The sequence below is a fragment of the Kickxella alabastrina genome (assembly GCF_025024165.1).
Source record: "Kickxella alabastrina strain RSA 675 chromosome Unknown BX661scaffold_8, whole genome shotgun sequence".
In the NCBI taxonomy this organism is placed as follows: domain Eukaryota; kingdom Fungi; phylum Kickxellomycota; class Kickxellomycetes; order Kickxellales; family Kickxellaceae; genus Kickxella; species Kickxella alabastrina.
Genome location: NW_026251479.1, coordinates 262795 through 288745, shown reverse-complemented (window position 1 = coordinate 288745; position 25951 = coordinate 262795). Strand labels below are relative to the sequence as shown.

Sequence of the window (25951 nt, the reverse complement as noted above, 5' to 3'; positions counted from 1 at the left end):
TGAGTAGCCACCCACACAGAGTAAACAGTCGCTGAAGCACGCCTGACGTGGGCTGCATATCTGTGCTCGAGTCGCCAGCTGAAGCTAAAGCCGATACAGGGCCTGCAGATATCGCTGCCAACGAGAGCAGCCTGTCCCACACTTCGATGCTCATGCCAACAAATATGGAGCGCACGATGGCTGGCTGCAGCGGCAGGCGCCAAACATTCCACAAAAACCGCACGTACTCGAGGACAAAAAGCTGCACGTGCCTCAGCTCGCCGCCATCGCGACGGCATCAGGCTGCCCGCTGCTCTGATCCATCGTTCGGTATACAGCTGTATATGCCAAAAACAGCCGGTGCACCTCCGCAAGGCTGTGCCGGATAAACGGGGGGACTGACGCCTGGTCGACAGACTGCGCCAGTAAAGCGACCAGTGTGTCAGAGAGCGCCGCAGCCGTGTGTCGGGAACATTGATGTCGCCGGTATCCTCTACATAACTCTTCAGATCGCAGCTCTCAATGTGCCAACCTTTGCCTGCTCGTGAATCCCTACGTGGCACTGCAAATTGGCAAAGGCGCCTTCTATCGACACAGCCCGGTCTGTCGAGAAAATGGCGTCCAAGCTCTCCCTATCTGCGCTGAGACAGCTGAAATCGGCATGGCCGCTTCAGGGAGCACAAACGCATTGTATAATCGCAAGCACTCTGATGATTGTGACGATATAGCGTCCCAAAGACCGTTGATGCGCCCACGGATTGCGCTGGAGCGCCATCCAGAAAGCTTTGGGTACCGAAGCTCAAGCACAACCAGAAGTCGCCATGCGACGTATGCCTCGTCAATGTGGAGCCACAGCAGCGTAGGCGCAATTGCCTCTAAGACTCCCAGCTGCTGGGCCTGCTGGCTGTCGATCCGGCCGGACACCAGTATGCTACCTGTAGCGCAGCACAGCGCGACTATGGCTGGGCTAAAATACGCGCGTGAGGGCGCAGTCTCTAGTCGCCGCCATATACAGAGTAGCTCTGCCAAAATTCCCTCGGACGCCTCTTGCACGTCGACCACGCTAAAGTCAGAGATAGACTCTACTACGGTCGCATTGCGCAGTGCTCGGAAATTGCTTGTCAGGATCAAAAATACCGACACACAAGTGCATTATATGCTGAAATAGCACACATGTATCCTCCTGCTCGCTGTTCGACGTGTGCCTGCCTGTGCGACTCGGCCCCCGCCGCGGCAGCCTCTGCGAAGCACGCTTCCCCAATCAAGCGTGCGAATATCGTCGACAAGCAAGACGTCCTGATTATCTTCGTGTGTATTTTCGCTGAGCAGGTCGACTCTGCCCTCGCGCATGGCTGCCAGCGCCTCGAAAATGCACAGCAGGATACCGTGGTGGAGCAGCACCCTTCTGTTTTCGGAATTTGAGCTAAGCCAAACGACAAACTGGACCAGCACGAATGTACGTTCTGAATGCGTGCATGCGTGTGCAATGCTGTTGCGCTGGTCTCTGGATGCGGACCAGTCCTTAAGCGACATGTCCAGTGCAGCACACGACACCATGGTCACTCGTGAAGGCAGGATAGAGCAAACGCTTTCGCCGATCAGCCCATGCTTGGCAGTGCGCTTGTCTGGCGCCTTGGCTTTATCGATTTGCATGAACTCGGACTGCCCAAGCACTGCCACGAGCAGCTATATTGTTAGAGGCAAAATGTGCGTATGAGATATCAGCCACATGTGTCGTCAGACTACCCTTTGTTGGGATCCAGCAGTGTGTCGAGCTCCTCAATCTATATTGTGCTTACCTGCCAGTCGTCGTCCTTGGTTATACTCCATGTGGCGTGCTTTATTCTGTTGTATAATGCGGAAGTGTCAATGCTCTGCCCGCCAGACGCCTCGCTGGTCAGGCGCTGGCAATGAACACAGTCCGAGGAACCCCGTCCATGACTCGGTGCCGCGGCAGCTGCTGACATGGCTTCGTTTCTAATGAGACGGGTGGAATGTAATGCAGAGTGCAGGTTGAGCTGAGGTCGTGCGAATGTACCACCAAATTGTTAGCAAAACCAAAGCGTTGGAAATAATATATGTATGTATGTAAAGACGGATAATAGCTTGTGTGCTTCAGAGTGAGGACAAGGTTGAAATGGAAAATTCGATTTAAAAATGAGAGATAATTTAAAGGTATAAGCAGGGTAAAGGAAAAAAGAGAGTGAGTGACGGAGATGTTGCTGATGGTGATGATGGAAGCAGCAACAACAGCAAAAAAGTGAATGTTTATGCGCGCAGAATAGTATGAGCACATGCCGCCCCTCTTTGGGCGTGTGTTGCCGACGCCCTACTTGTGAAAGATTACACTGTAACAAATCCCCGACCATTGAGAAGACCTTGAAAGTGTGTTTACCCACTTGCTTTTACATTTCGTTAAAAGGTAGGGAAAAGGCAGTACCCATTCATAAGCACTTAGCAGGGGATTAAGGTCTGCTGAACCCGAGTCTACAGCGACGCCCGAGAATTTCACCAAGCTAATGTCCAAGCCCAGGCATCTCTTTGCAAAAAGCAGCGCAATGATTAATATCCTCAGTCATATTGGGCTATTTATTGCCTCTAGTTCCTAAGCATGTTCTGGGCTGCTATGCAATTACAATAGAAAAGATGTCGGTTTGCAGGATAATTTAATTTTTTAGATATTTGTACTTTCATTCTTTTCTTCAGTGTAAGCGCAGCAAAAGGCAGGTTCAGTCTCAATTAAGACGTAACCAGAACATATAATATTGACAAAACGCCCGCTACGCTAAATAACCTCATTTCATCTGAGCATCGCAAGGTTGAAGCGCTCCTTGGCCTGCTTGTATGCATCAATCAGCGTCTGCTCGTTGAGGTTAGACAGCGACATGTCAATTGTGTCGACGCCCCGCTTAGACACGTTGGAAGCGATGACGTTGCCATCAGTCTCGAGCACGATCCCGTCATCTATGGCCTCATCCAGGGCGAGCACAACCATGTCCAAGTTATCCAGAACCTTGCGCTTGGACAAGTCGTATTTCACCAGTTGGCACACTCCATCGTAGAAGCCCTGCAGCGCTGACAGCAGCAAAAGCTCGTTCTCCTCGGGGTCGCCGACCAAGTAAAAGTAGACGTCGTTGCTGTTTATAATAGAACTGTCTGCCCGTCGTAGAGAACAACCTGGGCGTTAGTCTTGCGCGTCTTTGCAAACAGCTCGCTTTCAAACTTCTTCTGTTCCTTAACGCTTCGGTAGCTCTGCTCAGCCTGCCCTCGTGTGTAGTACTTTGCAATTAGCCTGTTGCCATCGCCATCGAGGATGATCATGGCGCGAACCGTGTATAGCGACAGATTGGTCATTTTGAATTGAAAGAGTGAAATGTGAATATTATTGAAGCAAAAAAGAAACAAATTTGTCGAAATGGAAAAACGCACGCATTTACACAGGGCCTGTCAAAAGGGCACTGGCGTTAAATGAGTATGTCACGTGCATGCTTGACCAATCGGCATGCCCCAGCAGGCCCCCACTACTTTGTCCGCCATTAGCAGAAGTGGATATTGGCGTCGTGGAAGGCCGACAGCATCCTGAGGAAGTCAACGCCGTCCATCTTAGCCGCACGCGTGTCAGAGAAGCTCAGCTGCTCGAGCACGCCCAGCACCTTGGTCTTGATGTCAAAGTCGGGCTCAATCATCAACTCGTTGGAGGCGCAGAACGTCTTGTAGTTGTCCTCGAGCATCTGCATGGTCGCGGTCGACTTGAAGTTGGCGGCCAGCGTCTTGTTCTTGCGCGAAAAAGCGATGCGCACCATGCCGTCCCATTCCTCAAAGTCAACGGGAGGCGGCGGGTCCAGTGGCTCGATGCGCACGACGCTGCTCTCGACTTTGGGCGGAGGCTTAAAGTTGTTTTTGCCAACCTTCATCACCAGCGCAACCTTGGCATACAACTGGCAATTGACGACAGCCGCCCGTACTGCGAGTCGCCCGGCCGCGCGATCAGCCGCAGCGAGAACTCGTGCTGGAACATCAGCACGGCACATCTGAAGATCGGCCGGTGGAAGAGCAGCTTGAACGTCAGTGGCGAGGAGATCTGGTACGGCGTGTTAGAGATACACACGTCGAAGAAAGGCAGCGTCTGTTTCATTACGTCGCCGTGGATGATCTCCAGCTTGTGCTGGAATGGCCCGCCCTGCACGCGCTTTGTCAGCTCGGCCGCCAGTCGGGCATCAGCCTCACATGCAATCACCCGCTTCGCCTGCTCAAGGATTTTCACCGTCAAATTACCAGTTCCCGGGCCGACCTCGAGCACGGTGTCTGTCTGCTTCAGCCGCGCCTTGTCGACAATGCCCTGCGAAACCAGTGGGTTGATAAGAATGTGTTGGCCCAGATCCTTGTTGAACATTGGGCCAAAATGCCGTGAGCCCTCGCCGCTACTGCCCGCTGGCTTCTTTGCGAGCCGCTGCGACATATCGTACGGGGAGCTGATTGTCTTTGGTTTGATCACGGCATTGGCTGCCGACTCCTGTGTGCGCTTGCGCAGCTGCTGTGTTGTAATCTTTGGCATGTCGATACGTGGCTTCTGAGCTTGCTAAAAGAAATAAAGACAGTTAGAGAAAGACGAACACTGCAGACGAGAGAAGAAACGCCACGCGTGGCAAGACCACCAAAGAGAAACATAGGTGCAGTTTTTTTTGGCACTATAACAAGAGGAAAAAAATATGTCCAAAATCAGTTATGTCTGATCACAATAGTGTGATCTGATCAGGCTTGTCTTTTCAATTATGTGTGTGAAATTTTGGTCAACAAAAACACGTCGTTCGTTTTTGAGTTGTGCTTTGCCTTGGTTTGCCTCTTTAGATTTTTTTTGCATTTTCATCATCCTGTTCCGGCGAGCGAGCGAGCGAGCACCCCTTTACTAACCACACATACACGATCCAACAACGAGTGCTTCCCATTATACGCATGCCCAGCATCAAGGGCAACAGCAACAAGGCCCGCCCGAAACAGACGCAGCGACAGCCGCACCCGCACCTGCACCCGCAGCCACAATCGCAGTCACCAGCAGAATCGATAGATGAGCAGGATGTGACTTTAAACCAAATGATATCGCTCATTGTGTCTCCGATTCCGCGGCTTGAAAGGGAACGGCACCCGCGCCTTACCAAAACGGACTATGAAGGAATTGTCGCCAGATGCCAGCAACTAGAGCGCCGAGTGTTTCCAAAGGCAGAGGCAATGGATCTTGGCAAAGAGCTGCACAAACCAAACCAGTTTCTGTTTGTTGTCTTAAAGTTTCAACATGCTGCACTCTCTACCGCCACCTCGCCCTGCTTCCAGCTTGTAGCATACGGTGTGTTGGCGCTCAGCAAAATTGATTGCACGGCAAGGATATCTAAAATGTGCACTGACCCTTGCTTTAGGAGGCAGGGAGCGGGCAAGCTTTTGCTATGCAGCATGCTGGCGGCCCTTGGAAGCAATCAGGTGCCCGATCCTGCCATTTCGTCATTATTTTTTCACCCAGGCTCCGGATTCCAGATGAATGTCTATACCGCGCAGCTTCATGTGGACAGCGACAGACATGATGCAGTCGGGCTATATTCCCAGTGCGGATTTGTCACTAAAGCCAAGATTCGCGACTACTATTCGGTTGGCCGCGATGCACTGCTAATGACAGCCGCTGTGTCTCTGACTTCTGAGCATGAATGAAAATACAAAATGGCGGGGCAACAGAATAGCGGGATGGCAGGATGGCAGGATGGCTGTGCTTTTCCACGTGCTTATACCCGTAAGTGACTGTATATCCATAGCCAGTATATTAATTTTTTTGTATATTGCCGACCCACCAACAAAAAAATATTTGTCCGACAGCACCAGCTTACTGACTAACGGGTATTTGTAATAACGCGCGCATCTCTATCAAGGTTACCTCTACGCTTTCGCCTTTTTCTGTTTTTAAAATTAAAATTTTTGTTTATATTTTGAGCAACCATACTTTCTTAAGGCAGAAAAGCTCGCCACACCCGCATAACAGCAGCTACGATGTCTACAATCGGATTGCCAATGGCGACCAAGCGGTCGTCACGATTTAAGCGCTTCTCGTGGAACAAAGCCAAGGATGGCACCTATCCGCCACTTGCCAAACACAGAGTCACTGCAGTTACCAGCAGTGCCCACACTAGCTCACAGGCATTTTCTCCAACGACGGCGGCCATGACCACAGTCACGACCGCTCCTGCCGCCTTAGTTTTGACAGAAGCTGCGGAAAGTCTGAATACAACACTGCATACGACCCAGAACACTAAGCAAACGCAGCGCTTGTCTGTGAAAGTATCATCTATCGACACAACTCCCATTCCGCCATACGAGTACGAGTCCCAGAAAACAAGCGCCATGCGACTGAAAACAGAACTAACATTGGAATTTCAAATACAACAGTCTCTGCGAAGGAATGCTTACCCGTGTCAGCATGCAACCGCCAAAGCTTGCTGCGACAGAGGCTGCGCCAGCGAAAAGGAACAGTGGAAAACAGCACACGAAGAAACGCAAGGTAACTTCTTTTTTATATTGATGGCGAAATGTATGTGTGTATGTATGTGTTTCAGCCTGGTAACATGTCTACACCATTAACCCAACTGTGTATATGTGTGCGTTGATGGGCCATGTTTGTTCTTGTAGGGTGTCTACCTCGGGCCCTCTTGGGATGACGGTGCAGGGAAGCTTCCGACGTTCTCAACTGTCGATGATATGGACTTTGACGCGTTGCTTTCGCAAATGGTAAGACAACTAAACCCTGAAAGAGCTTGTAAAATACGGGAGAAAGGACCCATCATACCACTGTGCTGTTGAATCTCCCCGGCTATTGTGCCTGGATGCTAGGGTTCTTGTCGGTTGGGCGACAATATGAATAATGGCGAGTACTAACAATTCGACTCCTATTTTTACTTTACAAACAAATTGATGCGAGCTCTGTACTCAATAGCAAACGCAACAGAGTAGCAAGCAAGATTCCGTGCCAAAGCGGAAGAAAAAAGAATCATCGCCAAGTGAAACCTTGCCAGAGCTGGCGGCACCCTTGACCAAAAGTTAACCATACTATTTTTATTTTTTATTTGAATAATACGGATATTTGCTTGTTTTTTGGTATATATGTAAGGGTTTAAAGATGATAATATTGGCGCTGCCATAAAGTCTGCACACGGCTCAAAACAGAATCCGCTCGCATTGCGATGCCATATGTACATGGTCGATTGCGAGACCGCTAGCATTCAAACACCCAATAGCACGCACTCTCCTATCAGCACGAGCAACAGCAGTGGCACTTTTCTTTCGGCGGTGCTGGCGCAGGTGCGGGTGGCGCAGGAGCGGGAGCGGGTGGCTTGCTGCACTTCTTTTGCGCAATACAAAAGTCACATGTGCCGCACGAGTTGCAGGTTATTCCCACAACTAAAACGCCGTCCTTGTCCTTGACTCCGGGGACGAAGGCCTTGGGGTACCATTTCAGGTGCTGCTCTCTCTCAGCCATCTCTTGGAAGAATCCGCCTTGTTTCCAGACTGCCATGCTGTGTAATGAGTGGGTGCGCCTATTGGATCAAAAGATGAGTAAAGCTGTGAGCGGCGAGAGGATTTCCAGACGAAAAGATGAATAAAGTGAAACTAAAGCTGAAGCGATAAGCACACGAATAATAAATAGATGGATTGGTCAATGAATTAATGAATGAAGTAGGTAACGGAGAGGAGGAAAAGAGAGATTTAACGTAAAAAATTCGAGCTGGTTTGCACTCCCATTTTTTATTCACGCTGTTTTTTTTTGTTTTTTTTTGGTATAGTACGCTCTGGCATGCATGGGATTTTTGAGTGTTGTGCCTTCTCTGCACAAAATAGTAGTGTTGTATTTCGGTTTTTTGCCTTCCCCATTTGACGCCCAGAAAGACAGGACTCGTTGCAACTAACCGCTTTGTGCGAACGAGCTGCAAAGCGGCCAACTGAGTTAAAAATGCAGGATTACCAGTTCTAATCACGGTGTATATCCCCTATCCTGGCTTGTTGAGCCAAGATAGGCAGAGATAACTGAGCTGAGCTGATCTGCTTTTGTAAGAACATGTTAGCATAAGGCTCTCGACAAGGCGGCATATAGGTATTGTAAAGAAAAATATAATTATTTTGCTGCGCAAAAAAATAGTGCTATCTGCTTTCTTTTGCTTACTGTCACACCCTCAGAAACACATACATTTTGCGTGCCAAAAAGAGACATCCTTTACAATTACCTGTGACATGCGCTACGTTATTGTCATTTTGCGCAAGCATTGCATGTAAAACTTGTGTGCAACGCTTTAAATTTAAATTTACATATATATGGTCGAATTAAGTGTCCAGTGATACGTACTACGTGCATATTTGGCAAAATCAACATGTTTTTTCATTCTGCAGCCTCTAATTTCAAATAGAAAATAATAGTTTTGGCCAAACCACGCGGCAAGTGCATGACATTCACGCTTAGTGTCAATTATGCGGCCGTAATAAAAATAAAATTGACGACAGATGTGATCTGTCATTTAAACTTGTTTACCATTATCATTTACTCTCGTGATGGCATTTTCTTGATACGAACAATTAGATGCAACCGATATTAAATAGTGTAAATATTTTTTATTTTCCAGGATAGACAAATTACAAATATGGAGAAGACAAAAGAATGTGAAGAAAAGGAATTCCGGGAGCTGAAATCAAGTCCCGGAGCTGTAAACCACCCACTGGGACGCGCAGCGCTCATAATAGGGGGCGTTGTATGGCAACATATGAGCCATATACGCCAATGCCTACAGAGAAAGCAGCGACGTGCCAGATCAGGCAGCCACCACCACCGCCCGATTAATGGTGGTGATGGCAGCAGCAGTGGGCATGGGCGTGGGTGTGGACGTGGAAGGCTTCCTTCCGCTTCTCATCCTCAGCCCTCTTTGCGGCGCGAATAGCCACGCAGTTGGTGCAAATGCAGACGTCAATATTATGCTGGACGCTATTGACAGTAATAGTGGCTGAGCCATTGGTGAGGTCAAAGGCGCCGGTCTTTGTAAAGTCGTAGTAAAAGTGGCTCATGGTTGACGTGGATTTATATCGAAGCGATCTGGGATTCTGTGTTGTATTTTATGGGGTTGGGTTGGACTGAAATGGATCTTGAAACTGAAGACAGCTATCGAGACTTCCAGATATATAATATAGAGCACAATGAATGTGGATCACAGGCGGAAGAGGGAGAAATAAATAATTAAAAAAGAAAAGGAAAAGGAAAAGTGTGAGTTGGGTGGTGTGAGAAAAGAGAGCTGAATGACAGGGGAAAGAATTCGGTCAGTCTTTATACTCCAAACTTGTCTAGTAAAATCATGTAACAGAATATGACACCAAGCAGCAAAAGTAACAATAAATCCCCAAAGGGATGGGGAGTGGGGGTGGTAAGGGGATGGTAAGGGGGGGTGTGCTTTTAGGAAAGATAGAGTGTCGCTTTGTAAATAGAAAATTGGAATTGGAGTTGGGTCAAAAAAAGAAAAAGAATCCCACTATTTTTTAGCCTGCGCCGCCATTTTTGCTGATGATGCCTACAAAGGCTGCTGACAAGTTGGCCGCACCTCCGCGACGCTTTCCGTTTCCTTTGCTGCATCTGGCACTTTCTGTACTTTGTTTCATATTTGCCATCCTTGCTTCTGCTGCTTCTGGTGTTATTGCTGCCGTAAGTCTTAGAGTGCGATTGCTTACGCTAAAATGTTAGCATGACGAGGCGCAATGGCCCTTGACATGAGAATGCATCGCCCGTATGCCATGCTGCGGCCCTGGCTGCGGTATTTAAAGGCAAAAAAGTAGAGGCATTTTAAGCCCCGCGTAAACAATGAAAAATTAACAACTTTACAAATCAATAAATGCGTCAAAAAAAGCCCAATTGTTTTCTGAAAAAGAGTGCGACTATATCCAGATTTGGCAACTGTTGGCCCACCCTATTTTGGGGATTTGCCAAGGAAACATTGTCGCTCATTTTTTTATTTTCTGTCTTTGCAAAAAGACAGACAATTTGGTTCTTTGGAGGCGGCGTAGCTTTGAAACAGTGGCAGTTTGTTGTTTGCAGACGTGCGCCTGCGCGTCAATTTTGGCGAGCAACTGCGGGGATGCAGGGTGTGCATCAGCGGCCTTAATGACTTGAAAGTCGGTACCTTTAAAGGGTACGATTGCCACGTCTGCGGTATTTTTTCACATCGAACAATGCTCTGGTCTGATTCCCAGGCTTAGGCCTTGGCTTGGCTTTCTTTGGTGTTTCTACTTTGTGTGAATACGTTTTCATTCTAATCATTTTCATTCATGCTTTGCAATTGTGCCGCCAATGGTATACTTGGCTTAGATATCCTTGTGTGTATGTGTGTCGAGCGCACACTGACGTGCTGCATCTATTTTTTTGACGCGGCTGCACATCAGCGCACCTGTGCATGCTCGCATATGAGAGGCACAAAATATGTGAAAAATGAACAATTAACCCGTTCATATCACATTAAATGTAAGTCGCAAGAATATATTTCTTGTCTAAAAATGTACATATTATTGGCATATCCGCCTTTAATTGTATGTTGGCCAGCCGTCCTCGTTCTCACACTGCTTCTTGTGCCGCACCACGTACACAACCAGATTTATTTGCCAAATAATGGCACAAGAATAATGTGTCTGGTTGTAAAAAAAACATATTGGCGAGTTTTGAAATCCAGAAAGCAGCAGCAACAATTGGTGCAGCAGCATGGATCTTTTGTTTGGTGGATAAGATTTATACAGATATGGATAAGAGATACTAAGAAAATAATGTTAGCTAACGGTAAAAATGGAGCGAAGGCTGTGGCCAGGAATGACAGGGCGGCAGCTGGATATTTTGTTTGATTCCTGTGAGTTAATCCGGATAAAATATGCAGATGTGCATATCTTGCTGTTGTTTTTGGACCCTGCAGCTGCCGGCTCAACTGGCACTTAATATAACAAACCATGCCAAATCGGGATGACAATCATCGATTCAGCCGGCTTAAAGAGAGAGAGGATGAAGATAAATGAGGATGAGGATCATGCAAAGTCCGGCTTTAATGGCGCCAGGCCATTTAGGAGCTTTACAGCAAGTTAGCAAAGTTGCTGAAGAAGCTGCCGCTGTAGCAGGGAACTTCACGGCGGTAGTTGTTGAAGGGGCTCCACGTCGACGCAAACGGCGACGGGTTGCACATGACGACGTGTGCGGGGGGCTTCGGCTTGCAAGCGTCGCAGGGGCACTTGGCAGCTTTGGCCTTGGCCTCCTCAGCCGCCTTTACGCAGGTGGCACATGCGCAGGCCTTCTTTGCGTCCTCGGCCTTCTTGCACTCGGCGCAGGGGCATTTCTTCTGGGCCTCTTCGGCGGCCTTCTTGCACTCGGCACAGGCGCACTTCTTCTTGGCCTCCTCGGCGTCCTTGGCCGCCTTTATGCAGAATTCGCACGGGCACTTTTTGGCGTTATCGGCGGCCTTTGCAGCGGCCACACAGGCGGCGCAGGGGCACTTCTTGGCCTCCTCGGCCTTCTTGCACTCGACGCAAGCACAGGTCTTCTTGGCATCATTGGCCTTCTTGCAGTCGGCACAGGCACAGGTCTTCTTGGCGGCAGCTGCCTTGCACTCGGCGCATTCACAGGCCAACTTGGCCTCCGCGGCTTCTTGGCCTCGGCAGCCTTGCAGGCGGAGCACGCGCACTTGGCCTCAGCGGCCTTCGCGGCCTTAAAGCACGTCTCGCAGGGGCACTTGGCAGCTTTGGCCTTGGCATCCTCAGCAGCCTTCACACAGGTGATGCAGGCGCAGTTAAAGGCCTGCTTTTTTGCCTTCTCTGCGTCGACGCACGCCTGGCACTTGCAGGTTCGGCCTTCTTAGTGGCAGCGCACTTGGAGAAGATGTATGTCTGATCCTTGTTCGAGAGGTTAATTGGCAGGTTGACCCACTCGTCGCCGTCGCACGTGTAGGTAGGCACCGGGACGCCGTTGGGTGTGTCAAAGTAGGGGGACTTCTTGAGGCAGTAGGTCATTGTTTGATGTTTTTGTTGTTGTGTGTGGTTAAGATTGCGTGTTGCTGTGGTGTGTGGATTTTGTGTTTTGAACAGCAGTAGCAATGAATGAGTACTGCAGTGAGTGGACGGATATGCTAAATGGGCGCGGTGTGATGCGATGCTGGTGGCAGTAATGTAAGAGCTGATTGTGAGAGTTGAAAAATAAAGAATGAAGAATAGAGAGAAACAAAGTGTGCAGCGAGAAGTGAATGTCCCGACAAGCGACCTATATACCCGAGGGTATGTGAATGCAACAAGAGGCGTTTCAATGACAGTTAGCGAAGTGGAGCGATGAATTGAATTAAAATAATATGCACAAAGTCAAAATAAAAAGCAACGCGACTTTAATACATGCAATGACTGTTGTTTCTGCGTTTTCTTGAGTGCTAATTATAAAAAGGCAGTGGGATACTCCCTCAAAGCATGGGCAGCCAGGATAATTAATCCTTTTAATTTCCTTTTGACAATGAATTCAATTTTGTAGGCGGTTGCTTTTTAATTTCAAAGGAAGACGCCTATCCATTAGGCAAATAAGGTCGATTAAAAGGAATCAGATATGTTGTGCGGTGCGCCCGGCTGGTGAGGTGTGATGCCAAGATGTGTCCTGTAGAAGCTATGTATAGTGGCGTCATTTTAAAATGGGAAGCGCGAGAAATGTCGAGGGCCTCAAGTTGTTTTATACAACATCTCTTTGTATCATTGCGCGCCACGCGCATTTTTGGCCCAGACTGCAAAAAATAAGGAGACAATGGCAAAGCCAAAAGCAAATGCAGAGCATAATAAAGTGGAGATAATTTAAAAATAAAAGCACTGCCAGGACATGGGGCGTAGAAAGCTGTGGTCTGTGGCAATGTGCAGTAATATTCGATAATTGCATGTGCATATGATGTGACGATGCGCGCCAATGCAGGATGTATGAATTTAATGGATTGCTGATGACGACCATCGAAAGATGGGTTACATGCGGTTGAGAAGCAGCCCAAGCATGTAGGCAGATGGGCGGTTATTTTGAGTGGTGTTGCTTTGAGTAGCTGAAGAGTGGGAAAGGACATATGCGGCAGGCGCAGTTGCCTGGAGCACCGAACAAATATACATGTGTACTCGTCGGCAAGACATACGTTACCTGTTGATAGTGCAGTGGCAGTTGTAGTCCTTGGTGATAAAACGGGCGGTGTGATGCGTAGCCGGGTCTAATATGTGAAAGCAAGAGTGGAGGTGGAATGTGTATCCTATGTGAGAGCAGGTGGTTGTGTGTGCTGGTGTACAACGCGATAGGGCGGAGCTATTGAAAATAGACAAAGATATTGGAAGTGTTGATGTGGATGGAGCTAGTTGAAGTGTTGATGGAAAGCAAGGCGGGCGTGGCACTCGAGGAATGAGGTCGCCGTTTTATACATTCCGGCACTTGCGCCGCAACAGGTGAGTGTGCGGTGTGTTTTTTGTCTATCGGGTGTCTACAGCCTTTGAACGAGTATTGCTTTGTTTTGTGTTGTGTTGTGTTTTGTTGAGATGGCTATGTCACTGCAATTACACAACAATAGTTTCCTTGCCTCGTTAAAATTCCCCAAAGCGTGCACACTGGGTCTGGCGCTGTGATTCAAAGCCATTTTCCATTATCTATGCTGTTCTTTCCTGCCAGTGCGAATTTGGTGGTTGCGTGTGACTTGCGTGTGTATTCGAAGTTTGGCTGCATGCGGACGAATGCGTGCACGTGCATAATAATATGGACCCTCCAACCTTAGGCGGCGGCCAGCGATAGTGTCACAGAAATGGAGGTTTTGGGGGGGGGGGGCAGTGACCTGCGAGTGAATTTGTCGTTGCATTAATTTGCAAAGTGAACCGCAGAAAACAGCTGGGCGCGGGCCAAATGCAGCTAGTATGGCTAGTAACCTGTGCTAGCGCTATTTCTTGTTGCTGCCCGTGAATTCTGAATGTCACAGCTCGTATTGCCCTGCCACTTTGGAGTGGCTGCTGGCCTGTCACTTTTTTTACTTTCGCTTTCACTTTTTTTGCAGGCACTATCGTTCCAAGCCGAGCTCTGCAGGTGCCAATCCCCGCCTGCCTTCCTTTCCATCAGCGTTCTTTTTTCAACCCCCATTATTATTGTTTTAATTGTACTTTTGCGCGATGGAGGCCTTGGTGGCCCTATTTGCAAATGGAACACACTGCTGAGGACACGAGACTACGAACGGAGAATACTGGCAAGCGCTGGCAGCGGCTTGATTTGGACGCTTCCCAGGCCCATTGTTGGGCGAAGGATGCCTGCCCCGTCCCCCCAACTCCAACTGGCCATCTGCATTGATGTCGCTTCATTATTGCACGCAATTAATACGCACACATACTATACCACGCAGTGTTTGAAGTTGCTGAATTGTTCATAAAGTTTTAAGTTGCCCGCTCACCGGCACGGAGTCCTTTTTGGGCGTGTGTTTGTTCTTCAAATCGTGGTGCCAGTCAATAGCAGGCGGGGGAGCCTTGTCGTTTCTCCACTCATCCTCACCTGCCTTGCATTCCACGCATTTGCGACTACAGCCACACACGGCCCACACACAAGCTTAATGTCGAGACACTCTTTCCGCGTCTCTGCCCTCGGGTAAGCTGTCACTATATACGCCGCAGCATGCATTATTTTTAAAGGCAATGTTCTTGCTCTACTATAAGTACCCATTTGTGACTACGTGTATATGTACAGGCATGCGTATATATATAAGCGGAGCTTACGCGGCCGCCAGCCGATATGCACAAAGCGGCCGCGCGCACGGTGTACTATGTTCAGAAGCACGTATATTGCTTGCATGTTTGGCTCTGCAGTTGGAATAGCGGTGACACAACTGCCCAGAATGCCGCTTCAAAGCGTTGGGTCTGGCCAACACCGAGAAAGCTCACGCTCAATAAAGCATCTCTTCCAGCAAACTCAGTGAAAATATGTACGGGCAAGGCAGGGTCGGCCCAGGTGCATTCTGCAGGCACCTGCTCCCATTGTCCAGCTCGTGCGAGAATTGTATTTGTTACTGTATATTGGATTGGGCTTGTCAAACTCAGTGGTGAGAGGCGGATGCGCGCTCAGATGCCATTGTCGCCATGTAAATTTATTTTCTATTTTCTATTTCTATTTCTGCGTGCCATTGTTGTTTCCTCCCGGATCATTGTTGTACTTTGTAGGCTGGAAGCTGGAAGCTGGCTGCTGAGCGGTGAGGACGCAAGCACTGCGTACAAGACTATGCACGTGGTTTTATCATGAGCACAACGCAAAAATGCAGGACGAACCCATCAGCGCATAATCGCGCAGCTCCTGCTAATAGGACAAGAATGAACCGCCAGCGTGTAAAATTAAACTGGAGGAAAAGGGGCATAGGATTTGCGCGCGCTCCAGTCTATGGGGGAAATCAGCGTGGTCGCCATAGTGCAGCCCGTTTCTTGATGAAATCGGGGGCATTACATTCCTGTATAACTCCGAAAGGTCGGCCGACTCTGGCCGCAACCGGACATAATTGGTACACTTTTTGGTGCTTTCGGTGGTACCAATTGCGCCAAATAAACGTGCTCATGCGTATTTTTCCGGGTCTAAAGTATTTTATTTCGGTTGTGGGCTTCTGCTTTACGAGGGATTGCGATTGGGATTGCGATTGCCAGAGATCTCCCATACGCACCACTCCGCTTGTATATCTGGTATGAAATCACCCTTACAAGGCGCTAGCTGTATCGGAATACTGAGTCTTGAGGTGAATGGGCTGTGTGTCACCCCCAAACAAAACACCGTGTGGGGGTGAGCGCATTTTGGGCAACTACACTCTACCTTGCGCGTTCATATCCAAAAAGACACTGGCATATTTTTTTGTGTCCAGACACTCACTGCTGCTGCTGCCGCATGCGCTTCACTGGCCCCAAATGCCACTCATGCATCTTTCTTACAAAGAGAAAAATGGAAAGGAAAGGGGAAATACAAGCATGTGCATATTGCCTTCCCCTTAATGTAATATATATGACAGAGATCTGAGGTTGAATATTGTTATACATATTCTCATTCGCCGGATAAAAGCAAGCGCGCTTTTTGCTCTAGCAAAAATGACCGCTGGATCCGCAATGGCGCAAATAAAAACACCAACACACGTAAAAACGAGTTTTAAATCGAGTTCCAAATCACAATACAATGATCGATTAATTACAATATAATTATGATATTTGCATAATCATTGCACTTGTATTGTACCTCAAATCCCGGGTGGCCTACGCGCACAATTACAGCCAATTGGCATAATTCATGCGCTTGTCGCCGATTTTTTTAAAACCCCCCCGCGCTAGGTTTGGTCACCAGGTCGCATGGCCGATGTGTGACTGTTGGGAGAAAACTGCGGCTGTGCACACAAAAATGTTGTCAGCAGAATTCTTGAGATGGGAGGCTTTCACTAAATTGTATTTCTCCTAACAAAGCACATCTTGTAGAAAATGCCCTGATTTAAGCTGGAATAACCAATTAAATAAGCAAAATATGTATAGGGATGCATTTCTGCTAGCTGCGTCTAGCAGGTGATTTTCTTTTTCTTTATTTAGTTGACGCGATATGCAAAGCATTTCATTTTGCAGGCGCATGCATGTTCATATTTCTGGCGATGACAATAACAATTGGTATAAAAACATATTTGTAATCATATATGAAAATGAAAAAGATGGGTAATGAGCAATAGTAATGAGTAATGTATAAACCGCGCAATGCCTTTTTGTGGTGGAACAAAAATATTTCTCACTGCGAACTTAAGATTACAGCAGACTCACCATCTGGTCAAGCAAATATATATACACTTGCCATTGGTTGGGCTATGTTAGCGCTGCTTAGTGGAAGCAGCCATGATAGCCACCACGATGGCCGTAATGGTTGTGGCAACCATAGTTGCTGTAGTGCATGCTATAAACTATATGGTTTCCGTTATCGTCGTGGGACATGCTGCAGTGGCTCACGTTGGGCTTTTCTACATTGGACAAGTTTTCGGTGCTCAGGCGTGGTCGCGAAGATACCCAATGTATTGGTCCTTAGTCATATGGTACTTGGCAAAATTAGCATCGTCCTCCTCCTTACCGCCGCCTTGTACGCTGCAAAAAGTTCTGTGCACGGCTTGTAAATGCGGTCGTTGCTATTGTTCAGCTCTTTGTAAGCCCTCCTCTTAGGCTCCGTGCACGCAACCACTGGAGCACACCCGGAAATGGTGTAATGGTATTGGCCGGCATAGGTTGGAACCTGGATGTTGTAGTATCCAGGGTTGGTGTTGTTGGTGTTGCAGACTCTCCAACTCATTGTGGATATTACGGATGTGTGCTGGCTTGTTGGCTTGCTTGATAGATAGGTGATTACAATATGACTAATAGAATGCGACTTATAAATGCAAAAAAGATACCAGAAAATAGAAAATAAAATGCAGGACTGGATATTTAAAATTGAGTTGAAATGAAATGTGAATGAAGGAAAATGTCTCAACGCCAGAGATGCACTTTTTATAACATTCATAGGCCCACTTTTGGCAGGAATACTAGCAAGATGAGGAGTAGAATTGACAATTATTTTTCAGCGTTTAGTCACCTATCATTAACGAGGAATCTCTTACGCCAAGCTCCAAGAGCAAGTAAAGCCAGCGTGTTCATTTAAAGCATTGTTTATTCTGTCTTTTTGCCATTTTTATTCTTTTTACAAGGTACCTCGTGAGACATCTGCTGGAAATATAAAAAACAATGGACATGGAGGGGGTGGCAAATGTGAGTAAATAATAAACGACTAAGGAATTGCACATGCTTGAGATGGTACCCTCTGCCATTTCCCTCACTCATTTTTTTCTTGGCTATTTTATTTTCGGAAACAGGCGCCTTTAAGTTAATTGAATAGACAAAATTTCTATTTCTATTCTCTTATTTAAAGGGTTTATTGTGCTTTTTTAAAATTAATTTTAAAAGGTAAAAGGAGAGAAAGGGTACGCAGCATGCAGCCATTCTTTGCCCGACTTTGCTTGTATGTCATGCATTCTTTAATTTTACTTTTTATTTATTTCTCTCATTTTACAAGTCGATATCATCATGATTTAAAAGAAACCACTGAATAATAGAAAATAATAATTGAGCTTAAAAAGTGTGCTTTTTATTATCCAAGAATTTGAGCTTTCACTTGTAGATATTGAATTTTCAGTGCATTATTATACTTTTTTTTGCATTTTCACGTTTTGGTGTGTTTGGCCATGCACACTTTGCAGTGCGAGGCGGTGGGTGCGGGTGTCGTGCGCTTTCCACTTCTTGGTAAAGCATATATTTTAAGGAAAAAACGACACTCCCGCTCTCACCACTCCTACTAACATTGCATTTGTGTCATTATTCCTCTATATGCACCACCAATGTCCTGTTGTACAATAATATCAAACAAAAACATTAATTCCAACATGTGCTCATTTTTCTAGTTGGCGAGCAAGTCAGCGCAAACACAAGACTTTAACATGCTGCGCAGCACCTATTCGACTGAGCTGTAACGTCCCAATCCTCTGATCTAAAGTCCCGCGTGCCAGACATGCATCCCAACATTTCAAAGTCTGCATAGTGTATCAGCCGATTAGAAAACAATTTTCACTGCTGTACACTGGCACTCAACAGCACAAATAAATGTAGTTTGGCGTCATCAGAACTGACGCTGATAGTTGGTTTTCTGCACTTGCAATGCCCCCGAGTTGCAATGGCTCGTCATAAATTGCAGTTTTATTGTTTAGCACATTTCAAAAAGTACCGCGGTTTATTGTCTAAAGATACCATGTACTCGGGAGGAATTTTATTATATCCTGGCCTATGAATACAGTCAGTTGGGGTAGAGTGAAAAACGAACCGGCATGGAATACTATTGTCACTTTTTACACTGCCGATCGGCCAAAGGAATAAGGGGGAAAGCTATATTTGCAAAGCGTGACCATGTCTGCCAGCTGCTAAATGTGAGCAAATGCAACACCCTGCCTTATTGGCATGCCTGAGGCATGCACAATGTATATATGCATACTGGCCTTTAAAGGCACCTACGCTGCACCACACGCACGCCAGGACTGGCAATGACAATAGCAGCTCTATCAAATAGCACTACTGTGCGGTTATTATTATTATTATTGCAGTTGGCTTTGAGATTGGAATTAAAGGGATATGGTAAGCTATTGATTTTCTAGAGCTTGGCGCAGGTCCCTTGGCGGCCTTGAGAACAGACTCCAGCTTGAGCGCCAGCATCACGTTGCCCTTGGACTTAAGCTTGCCCGACATGAAGGCACCCTGCCCTGTGAGCTTTCCTGAAGCCAGGTCGACAAAGTCAGAATCTTTGAGGATCAAGGTGACACCAGCTGTCTTTTTGTTATCAGCAGCAGTCCCAGAAAGAACAATATCTGTGGCACTTGTTCCAGGCTTAAGATTGAGAACCCACGACTTGATGCCCTCGGGCCCATTGAGGTCGATCTGGAAGACTGCGTTGGTGGTTTTGAGAGTCGCCTCGCGCTTGGCAGCGTCCCAGCAAATGCATTAAGTATTTGAGCGATGATCAGACTGCCCTCGTATCCTTTGACTACAAGGTCTTTGGCCGAGGGGGAGCCGGTAACGTCAGCATCAGAAGAAGAAGGGGCAGCATCAGCAGCGGCAGAAACTGCTACAGGCTTAGTGACATCGGCAGGGGCAGGGGCAGCGCAGCAATATTCTCGGCCAGCTTCTTGAAGCGCTTGAGCGTGGGTTCGAGCTTCATCCCGAGCATCATGTTGCCCTTGATTTTGACCTTGCCGCTCATAAACTCGGCAGCAGCGGTGGTCTTACCCTCGATTATCCTGACAAGGTTGTCGTCGGTGATGATTATAGTGATGTCAGGCTTGGGCTGGCCCTTGGCGGCATCGGCCTCGGTTGCGGCATTGGTGACCTTTCCGACATGCTTCAAATCAATAACAAAATAATGCTTCTTGCCCTGGGTGTTGGTCACTTCGAATGCATACACTGCCTTGGTTTTGTTCACTTCATTCTTGCGGTCTTCGCGGAGAGTGTCGTGAGAACGCTGGTTAGCTGGTCAAAGGCGGCGCTGAAAATAAACCCTTCGACTGACATTGTCGCTGTGTTTATGTGTTGATGCCAAATGAAGTGTGCAGTGTGCAGTGTGCAGTGTATAAAGCAAAAAGGGGAGAATAAAATTAACAATGTAGTAATGGCAGCGTTGAAAAGAAGAAAGGAGGGAATGTCGGGCCCGCTGGCTCTGACGGCTGAGCGCTTTATATTGCAAAGACAAAGGAGGCGCTTGCAGTGCGCAATATTCAATTGGGGCAAGGCAGCAGAGCTTGAAAGCGGGGCTTGATTTGCGACTGAACCCCCATTCCACCCATGCGTCCGCGCGCCCTTGTCGCAGCAAGGCTCGTAAAAAAACAAATGCTGCAAAAGATGCACGTGTGAAAGAAAAGGCAGACCTGCCCTTTTCACATGCCTGGTTGGGCGGCGACTCGCAGAATACAAGCAGTGATAAAGGCACCAACACGTGCTATTTGAGAAAAAGCGCAGAAGGACTTGTGGCAACGTGGCAACATGCCTCGGCGTACCAACCTCCTATACTGTGGTGGTCTGGATAAATAGGATCCAGAGAGTAAATGGGTACATTGGATAGACAGAGGCTAAGGCTCCGCAGACCAGCTGCCCAAAAGTAAAACGGTGGGAGACAGGCTAAATATTGAAGACGATTGTGATGAATACAAAAATGGGAAATTCTAAATGCGGTGTCCGACTCAGCACAGCAGTCACCGCTCATCAGATCTCTTGGACCCTCTGGTGGCTCGAAAGTCCTCGGTGTTCTCTCGGCTGCGCTCGAAGCCTTGTTCTGTACGTCTCGGACCTTTCAGTACGCTCAAAATTCCTCGATGTTCCATTTGCCTCAGACCTTACGGACCGCTCAAACTTCCTTGGCGTTCTATTTTCCTCAGACCTTATGGACCGCTCAAACGTCCTCGGGCCCCACTTGCCTCAGACCTTTAAATCCACCGTCTCGCTCAGCCATGCGCGTCTCCTGCTTGAAGGTGCTAAGCTGGTCCTTGCGTTCTGCTCCCGCTTCTCGATGTGCTCGTCGGACGGGCGGAACTTTGACTTTAGGATGCGCCTGATCGTCTCCTGCGACACCTTAAACTGCTCCGACAGCCGCTGCATGGTCCATACCTCTGGGAACTCGGCATTGAGCAAGCGGATCTTTTCCATGCTGGACGCGGCTATTTTCTTCGTTGGGTCCCATTGGTCGCCGCCGTGCTTGAGTTTGAGCTCGATCTTGCGCCGCTGCCACCCAGCCAGGGATGAGTCCTTCAGCTCTCATGCAGCCGCTCCTTTGCAGCGCTGGTCTGCTGCCATTTGTCCTTGGCCTGCAGTGCCTTTGGCGTCAGTGTGACAGCTGCATCGCCGCTGCCGTCGGCTGGCTGATGGTCCTTGCCGCCGCCAGGAGACTTGTCGATTTTCACAAACCCGCCGCGCTTTTTGCACCTGCGTTGGCCCCTGTTTTCCGCGGGTTAGCTGGGACGTTTTGTTCTCCTCATGAAGCTTCTGCTCCAGCCACGACTTGTCCTTTGGCTGCTTTGGGCTGATCCGGTGCAAAACCGACTTTCCAGCCATTGAACATGCCACTGGCGCGGTTGTGAAAAGCGCGTGCTGCTGCTGATTCTGGAATCCAAGTCTCGCCACCTGCAAGACGAACTTTGAAATGCAATGCCTCTGCATTATGCACTGTGTAAAGGCGAGGGCTGGCTGTAAACAAGAAATATGCTGTAAGAAAAGATAAAATGTTTCACTCGTTGGATTTGCGTGCAATGAGTGGCAGGTAAAAAAAAATGAACATGGAAAATTAGATAAAAGAAAAAGAAAACAGGATGTGAAAAAACATGGAACAAACACAAATTTGTAACAAGGCTTGAATAACCACTGCAATAAAAAATGATCCGAAGAGGCGAAAGGAAAAATGAGCCGTTGATTCTGAGCAGATCTGAGATTGTTGCTTGATTTTGGCAGGCTCGGAACTTAAAGTGCAATATGGCTGGCAACAAGCCGCCGCTGGTGTTGATGGCATCAGCCGCGCGCTGGAGCTTGGCGCGGGGTGCAATCATAATGTCTTCAAATGGCGCGGCTGCGCAACATCGATAAAGTCGTTTGTTTTAAGCACTAGCAGCTCGAAGAACACTTGACGGCGTCTTTGCGCCGCACGCCCTTGGTGACACCCATGTATGAGAGTGCAGCTGCGGGTGCGGCGGCGTCAGAAGTCACAATGCCCTCCGCCCTACAGGCCGTGTCCAGAATGTGGATCGCGCAAATGGTGCTCTTACTGTTCCTGGCGTCGCTGATCTCGCTGGTCTCTCCAGTCTTGCCCGTCTCACTGCCGACTGGAGGCGCATCAAATAGGCTGATGCCAACGCTGCTGCCTCGCTGCGCTTCAGCCTCGCGCTGGAAGCTCTCTTCTTCCATCCTCTTCAGCTGTTCAAACGAATTGTTGGCCAGCAGCTGCTCAGTATACGGCTGCTGCGCGGCCATATTGGCGCTAGTGCCGAATGTGACCTCCTTGTCGCTGTCTCGGTCATTGTCTCTGCCATCACTGCCATATTCCAACCTGAATCCGTCATCGTCGCTCGCGTACTCGGGAACAAGAGACTCTCGGCGTCCATGTAAATACTGTCAGCGTTGTCGGCAGCGCTAATATACTAGCATCCATCTCATCGAGGCGCAGTGCAGCATTGGCATCCGCATCGAAGCTATGCCCACTCGGCGGCGCAAACAACGCCGCAAATGGCGCATTGTCACTGCCACTACCAGCAGTGTCCAAAAACCGCATTGCAACGGATAGCGAGCTCATGTCCTCCAGCCTGCGGCCTTGGTCGGCGGTAAATAGGTTGGCACGCGGACAATGTCTGAGCAGTCGTGCAAGCGGCCTCGAATCTCGTCGGGGGAAAGTGAGGTGGCCTCATTGGCAACCAGGTCGGACAAGTTCAGGCGACGCCTCTTGCTGAGACGCTCTGGATGCGCGCCGGCTACAAGGACCTCGGCCTCGGCCGCTTGCAGAGCAGCCTCCTGCGTGCTAGGGACCATTGAGACATCACCAAGTCCACTGGCCATTTCCAAGGCGTCGTTGTCGCCCCCAAAGTGCCACTCCTCGCCATCTCTTATTCCAGCGCCCAAATCCTCTCTTGTGATGTCCATCGGCTCGCTCAGTTGGCCTTGACCGCCAATTTTGCTTCTGAGTGGCGAGAGAAGGTCCGACTGCATGCCAAACGTGCTCTCGTCAAGACCCAGCATGGCATCGCGGCCAAGCTCGGGCTCAAACGCGCTAGTGTTGAGCCGGGCGCCTGGCGTGGCAGGCTGCTGCCCAGGCGGCGAGAAAACAAAGTCGTCGTCCAGGTCAAGCCTGAAGTCGTCGTCACGACCCAAAAGGTCCTCCTCGCCAAGATCCAGGTCGTTCGCCGAGCCGATCCCGCGCGCGACCATCGATATGTCAAACGACTGCTCGGCCAGCGTGATGTCCTGGATGCGCGATGTGTTCAGGGCTGATGCGCCCGCGCCAATTCCGTCTGTGCCGAGCATACGCGTCGAGGACGGGAGCAGCACGTCAAATTCGGTCAGCGCCTCGGGAAGCGTAATTGCGTTGTGTGTGGCCACCATCGCGTCGGATGTAATGTCGGCGGCACCGGGCCTGAATGCCATTTTGATCCGGATCAGGGCCTCGTTGCAGTCCTCCAACAGGTACCGCGCCTTGCGCGCGTATATGCGCGCCACGCCCAACAACAACTGCCCTGACAGCCGCAGCGCCAGGGGTGGACCTTGGTCCTGACCTATGATTGCGCCAACCGAGCTTGGAATACTGGCCTGCAGCAGCTGTGCCTTTGTGAGCTTGCGCTCCAGGTGGGAGGCTAGCCACACTTTGGCCAACGGCCCCTTCTTAGAAAGTATGGCCTCAGCGTAAAACATGGATTATCAAACGCTGCGTCCAATAGCAACAAGGTGCAGTTCGCGGGCCGTGTATGTGCAAGTAAAAAATGAGACAAAGCTCTGCTGGTACGCTTCCGATGCGCTTTTAGTGTGTGGTAATATTAGCTTTGGTACTTCAATTTGCGCTCCTGCAGGGCACTTTTAACTCGAAGAGGCTTGACAGGACTGAGCTCAAGTGTGAATCCAGAATCGAGTGGGCTCAAAGACAAATAAATAATGAGCAAAAGAAAAGAGTGATTCTAGCTTGTGCTTCGCAATTCGCCAAAAAGTAGGTTTTGAAAAGTGGAGGTGAAGAGAAATTCCAGAGTCAACCCGCAGTCGGGCCCAGCTTCAAGTAGGATGCATTTTTGGGACTGAACGCGTCCTCGCACATTTTGCTCTTATTTTGCTTGACGCGTGCGGCGAGCAAAACGCGCGCAAACAGGTCTCTATGGCCTGGCAGCCAATGGAATGTCAGATAAATTTGGATCACGTGAAATGCTATATACTGGCTGGCCGCACGTACGCATGCACACAAGCTCTGCGGTGTGCTTTGCTGTGTTCTGCCGTGCAGACAAGCAGCCAGGCAGGCAGACACTGACAAAATAAGCAATAAAGATAGCCCTTTTTTAAGTTTTCAATTGAAATTATTATTGGTCGTGTTGTACTTTTCAATACAGAACAATAACAAATGACAAATGCCAATAAGCAAAATTTTAATAAATGCCGGTTCTGCATCCATGCGTGTGCATATGTACAAGAACACCAGAAAATGAGCTGGTGCTGACGACAGAAAATGATTGGTCGCAGTGCATCTATGCAGTAGATATGAGGTTTGTAAGATATTGCGTTTTCCACACTTTTTAGCTCTTGGAATTAAAATTGTAATTGTAATAACAGTACACACAGTGCGCCAAAATTAAACAAATTATTTTCAAACTATAAAATTGATGTTTTACTTTCCGCTTGGTGTGACCCGATTAGGCGAATGAATACACTTTGTATATTTGCACTGCCCAAATAAAACAAGCCGTTTGCCCTGCTAAGTTTGAGGCTTTGGTACGCATGCTGCAATTTGGAATTTCAAACTGGGTTGCAATGAGAAGACAAGACAAGACAAGACAGCTGATGTAGTGAAAAGCACGAGATGATGCTTAATAGGCATTGTCTCCTGATGTGCATTAAATAACAGACATAAACACAAGTAAAATATGAAAATTGCACACACAGCCAAGTTGCAATGCGTTGAAGAAAAACGAGTAATTTTATGTGATGTAGGTGTGTACATATTTGCATCTATGTCAGTGTATTTATTGTTTATTGTTAAATTTCACTGTTCATTGTTCACTGCTCAATTTCATTATTTCATTTTTCAGTTTAATGTATTTATTATTAATTTAAGGAAGATGCAATACGAATAATTAATAAATGAATGAGCGAGTGTATGCAGCGTGCTCTCTGCATACATATCTTTATTCTTGACAATTGCCACATAGATTAATTAAAGCAGTTTGTGTGCATGGTGATGTTTGGTTTGCATTATTTAATAAAATTTAACGGTGGATGCTCCTTTGTCGGGGGTTTTGACTTGCGGATTTTAAGCTTTTCGCTTTACGCATCAAACTTGAATTTTATTTTTTCAACTCCTTGCTTCCATTACTCTTTATTCTACATACGCCATGCATATGTTAAAATGCTCACGTGTAATATGAATGCGAGTGGAATAAATTGATTTGAATATTTAAAAATAAATTAAAAGGCGATAGATAATGTTTTGTTTGTATTTCTGGTCAATCGTCTCGGCTTCTAAAATCTCGGCCCAAATAATCGAATTGCATATGTTGCGCTCACATAAAAAACAGTACAGCGGACAAATTCCGTAGGCATTCGCAGTTAGATGTAAAGTTTAAATAGAGTGGAGGTAGTAGCTGAGCATGTCTAATTG

General features: G+C 48.0%; 8 protein-coding genes across 8 annotated transcripts; 2 read left to right on the top strand and 6 right to left on the bottom strand.

Annotated features, from left to right (window-relative positions):
- Window positions 1–1131: 1131 nt before the first annotated feature.
- Window positions 1132–1946, bottom strand: BX661DRAFT_170344 (uncharacterized protein; the record flags this gene model as incomplete). The annotated part of the gene is made up of 2 exons (XM_051533608.1): window positions 1132–1665; window positions 1779–1946. The coding sequence occupies 2 exons, from the start codon at window positions 1944–1946 to the stop codon at window positions 1132–1134; spliced, it is 702 nt and encodes a 233-aa protein (XP_051392431.1).
- An 833-nt stretch (window positions 1947–2779) lies between these two features.
- Window positions 2780–3333, bottom strand: BX661DRAFT_197704 (coatomer subunit zeta-1-like protein; the record flags this gene model as incomplete). The annotated part of the gene is made up of 2 exons (XM_051538161.1): window positions 2780–3079; window positions 3133–3333. 2 exons carry the CDS (start codon window positions 3331–3333, stop codon window positions 2780–2782), a joined length of 501 nt encoding a protein of 166 aa, XP_051392430.1.
- Window positions 3334–3515: 182 nt separating this feature from the next.
- Window positions 3516–4438, bottom strand: BX661DRAFT_193597 (dimethyladenosine transferase; the record flags this gene model as incomplete). The annotated part of the gene is given in 3 exon segments (XM_051537793.1): window positions 3516–3853; window positions 3916–4105; window positions 4118–4438. The coding sequence occupies 3 exon segments, from the start codon at window positions 4436–4438 to the stop codon at window positions 3516–3518; spliced, it is 849 nt and encodes a 282-aa protein (XP_051392429.1).
- A 359-nt stretch (window positions 4439–4797) lies between these two features.
- BX661DRAFT_96049 (uncharacterized protein) lies at window positions 4798–6164 on the top strand. Its single transcript, XM_051539617.1, has 2 exons — window positions 4798–5755; window positions 5976–6164. The coding sequence occupies exon 1, from the start codon at window positions 4933–4935 to the stop codon at window positions 5674–5676; it is 744 nt and encodes a 247-aa protein (XP_051392428.1). The 5' UTR covers window positions 4798–4932; the 3' UTR covers window positions 5677–5755; window positions 5976–6164.
- On the top strand, window positions 5838–7088 carry BX661DRAFT_180874 (uncharacterized protein). The gene is made up of 3 exons (XM_051535563.1): window positions 5838–6555; window positions 6646–6744; window positions 6950–7088. Exons 1-3 carry the CDS (start codon window positions 6010–6012, stop codon window positions 7055–7057), a joined length of 753 nt encoding a protein of 250 aa, XP_051392427.1. The 5' UTR covers window positions 5838–6009; the 3' UTR covers window positions 7058–7088.
- A 4008-nt stretch (window positions 7089–11096) lies between these two features.
- Window positions 11097–12027, bottom strand: BX661DRAFT_197699 (uncharacterized protein; the record flags this gene model as incomplete). Its single annotated transcript, XM_051538160.1, has 3 exons — window positions 11097–11617; window positions 11650–11832; window positions 11856–12027. 3 exons carry the CDS (start codon window positions 12025–12027, stop codon window positions 11097–11099), a joined length of 876 nt encoding a protein of 291 aa, XP_051392426.1.
- Window positions 12028–19143: 7116 nt separating this feature from the next.
- BX661DRAFT_142309 (SCP2 sterol-binding domain-containing protein) lies at window positions 19144–20065 on the bottom strand (the record flags this gene model as incomplete). Its single annotated transcript, XM_051532937.1, has 2 exons — window positions 19144–19455; window positions 19964–20065. Coding segments are annotated over 2 exons (414 nt in total), but the record flags the coding sequence as incomplete, so codon positions are not given.
- A 2752-nt stretch (window positions 20066–22817) lies between these two features.
- BX661DRAFT_95956 (Rec8 like protein-domain-containing protein) lies at window positions 22818–24170 on the bottom strand. The gene has a single exon (XM_051539616.1). It carries the CDS (start codon window positions 24004–24006, stop codon window positions 22894–22896), a length of 1113 nt encoding a protein of 370 aa, XP_051392424.1. The 5' UTR covers window positions 24007–24170; the 3' UTR covers window positions 22818–22893.
- Between the last annotated feature and the right edge of the window lie 1781 nt (window positions 24171–25951).